General features: G+C 39.4%; 1 protein-coding gene across 1 annotated transcript in view; it reads right to left on the reverse strand.

Annotated features, from left to right (window-relative positions):
• Positions 1-230: 230 nt before the first annotated feature.
• LOC103522496 (kinesin-like protein KIF13A) overlaps positions 231-2,757 on the reverse strand; it is a gene marked incomplete at its 3' end in the record, with an annotated part of 11,526 nt that continues 8,999 nt past the window's right edge. The window contains exons 4-5 of the mRNA XM_008487600.1: positions 1,155-1,295; positions 231-470 (exon numbers count right to left, since the gene is read on the reverse strand). Coding sequence (XP_008485822.1) covers positions 231-470; positions 1,155-1,295 — 381 coding nt within the window. The remainder of the gene's footprint in view (positions 471-1,154; positions 1,296-2,757) is intronic.

The raw sequence follows: 2,757 nt of genomic DNA on the forward strand, positions 1-2,757 counted from the left end.
TGCATGAAGGTGACGGAGAACGGATTCTAATAGAAATAGCATTCAAGTTTGCAGAAGAAAACCGTCACAGGGGAAAAAAAATCTTTGGATGAACATCCCTATAAAAATCCAACAATTTGTTCCACGATTTCGAACCTCCCTAATACTACAGAACCTTTTGTAAGTGCAAAATTGAACCCAAGGAAAAAACATCAACATGTATAAAAAAAATTGGATTTCGTTTCACTTACTCTCGGTGATCTTATTCAAATGCTGACTGTCGTGGACTGACGAGTCCCAAGTAGCCACAGCGCCCACCTCCTGGTTCAAATGTCGCACCAGGGGCAGATTGTAGAACTTGGTCCCGTGCTCTTTGGGCAGAATCGAATGGAGACCTGCCACGGGGTAGTCGAGTTCAGGGCCGGAATTCGAAGCGGACAAATCGTCAGCGTTCAGGTCCAAGAAGAGAACGGGTATGTGCGGTTCCATGCCTGGAAATTGGAAGGAACAGAACAGGAATAGGTATGGGCTTGGTGATATATTAGTATTTTTTTTTTCAAAGAGGTTTTTTAGGGGGAACCGTAACAATAGAGGTCTTATCGTCTCGAAAACGAACAGGGGACAGGATATTAGAAAACCAGCCGTTCCGAGAATGAACCTTTGAAATATCCATATCCGAAAATTAATTGGTTTTACTTTTCTTTGGTGGAATGTGTTCATGCACTATTCATAGCTAAGGCTAAACCCTCGAAAATACCTAACCCTACAGGAACCTAATCTAAGGCTACATGCCTAGCAAGCTGTGGGTTAGCCCATTAGATGCCTTTGAAATATCCATATCCGAAAATTAATTGGTTTTACTTTTCTTTGGTGGAATGTGTTCATGCACTATTCATGGTTAAGTTTAAATAGGTTGACCTAAGGCTATATGCCTTAAATACCTACATGAACCCTCGAAAATACCTAACCCTACAGGAACCTAATCTTCCGAGAATGAACCTTTGAAATATCCATATCCGAAAATTAATTGGTTTTACTTTTCTTTGGTGGAATGTGTTCATGCACTATTCATGGCTAAGGCTGAACCCTTGAAAATACCTAACCCTACAGGAACCTAATCTAAGGCTACATACCTAGCAAGCTGTGGGTTAGCCCATTAGATGAGTATAACTTACCACTAGGAGGATTCCAGTCAGCAGGAGCTCCTGGTATTCCAGATCCTGGAGCTGGCACCAGGACTGCATTTCTCTCTTCTGTCAAGTTGACCCATTGCTCTACAAGACTCTGTTCTCGCTCTATATCCTGCTCCGATTTGTCTGGAATAGAGACACATTTTAAGGGAATTAAAATGCTGAATGGTCCAATGATGAAAGTAGACGATGCTATTGAAATTTGAATCAGCACTTATAAAACAAGATCTTATGTTTGCAAGGTACCTAGCTGATTTTCATAATTTTACATCATTTTCCAATGAAATATATGAGACCCTGTTTCAATTTCCGATTTGTCTGGAATAGAGACACATTTTAAGGGAATTAAAATGCTGAATGGTCCAATGATGAAAGTAGACGATGCTATTGAGATTTAAATCAGCACTTTAGAAAGAGGCCTTTGCAAACAAACCTCAAAGCATGGGGTTCATTTCCATATGTATCTTATAGTTTCTTTGGTAGATTTAGGTACATGGTATGTTTATTGTATTCAAATTAAATTGAATTACTTATAAAACAAGAGCTTATGTTTGCAAGGTACCTAGCTGATTTTCGTAATTTTACATCATTTTCCAATGAAATATATGAGACCCTGTTTCAACTGCTGGGGTAAGGGAACTTTTCAGTTCTATTTGTGTATTTTTTTTTCAAAGAGGTTTTTTAGAGGGAACCGTAACAATAGAGGTCTTATCGTCTCGAAAACGAACAGGGGACAGGATATTAGAAAACCAGCCGTTCCGAGAATGAACCTTTGAAATATCCATATCCGAAAATTAATTGGTTTTACTTTTCTTTGGTGGAATGTGTTCATGCACTATTCATGGTTAAGTTTAAATTAGTTGACCTAAGGCTATATGCCTTAAATACCTACATGAACCCTCGAAAATACTTAACCCTACAGGAACCTAATCTAACCTAACCTAGTACTCTAGTACTTAAAGGGATTTATTCCAAAAGAAAGGCTACATACCTAGCAAGCTGTGGGTTAGCCCATTAGATGAGTTCACAGTATAGGTGAGGATAACTTACCACTAGGAGGATTCCAGTCAGCAGGAGCTCCTGGTATTCCAGATCCTGGAGCTGGCACCAGGACTGCATTTCTCTCTTCTGTCAAGTTGACCCATTGCTCTTCAAGACTCTGTTCTCGCTCTATATCCTGCTCCGATTTGTCTGGAATAGAGACACATTTTAAGGGAATTAAAATGCTGAATGGTCCAATGATGAAAGTAGACGATGCTATTGAGCATGGTCCTTCTCCTGAACCCGCCACGACGCAATCTCTCACCCTCCACTACGAGACAATGCCGGCCTCCGCTCATGAACCTAGTCGTCTAGAGTCTCCTGACTAGTTATTTGTTCCACTCTGTTCTTACACGAATGGATTATAGATCTTTCACTTCCGAAATACCTGAATAATAAACTTCTTTTTTATTAGTAATATACGGAAAATAGGTTACTTTGCTCCCAGAGTATATAAAGTACCTGTTTCTACATTTTAATACTTTTAGTCGATCCACTGGAAGGTTTTGTTATTCTAGAAGCAAAAATAATTCACGACTAAGTTTAA

This window comes from Diaphorina citri, unplaced genomic scaffold, assembly GCF_000475195.1.
Source record: "Diaphorina citri unplaced genomic scaffold, Diaci psyllid genome assembly version 1.1 scaffold8895, whole genome shotgun sequence".
NCBI classification, from domain to species: Eukaryota; Metazoa; Arthropoda; class Insecta; order Hemiptera; family Psyllidae; genus Diaphorina; species Diaphorina citri.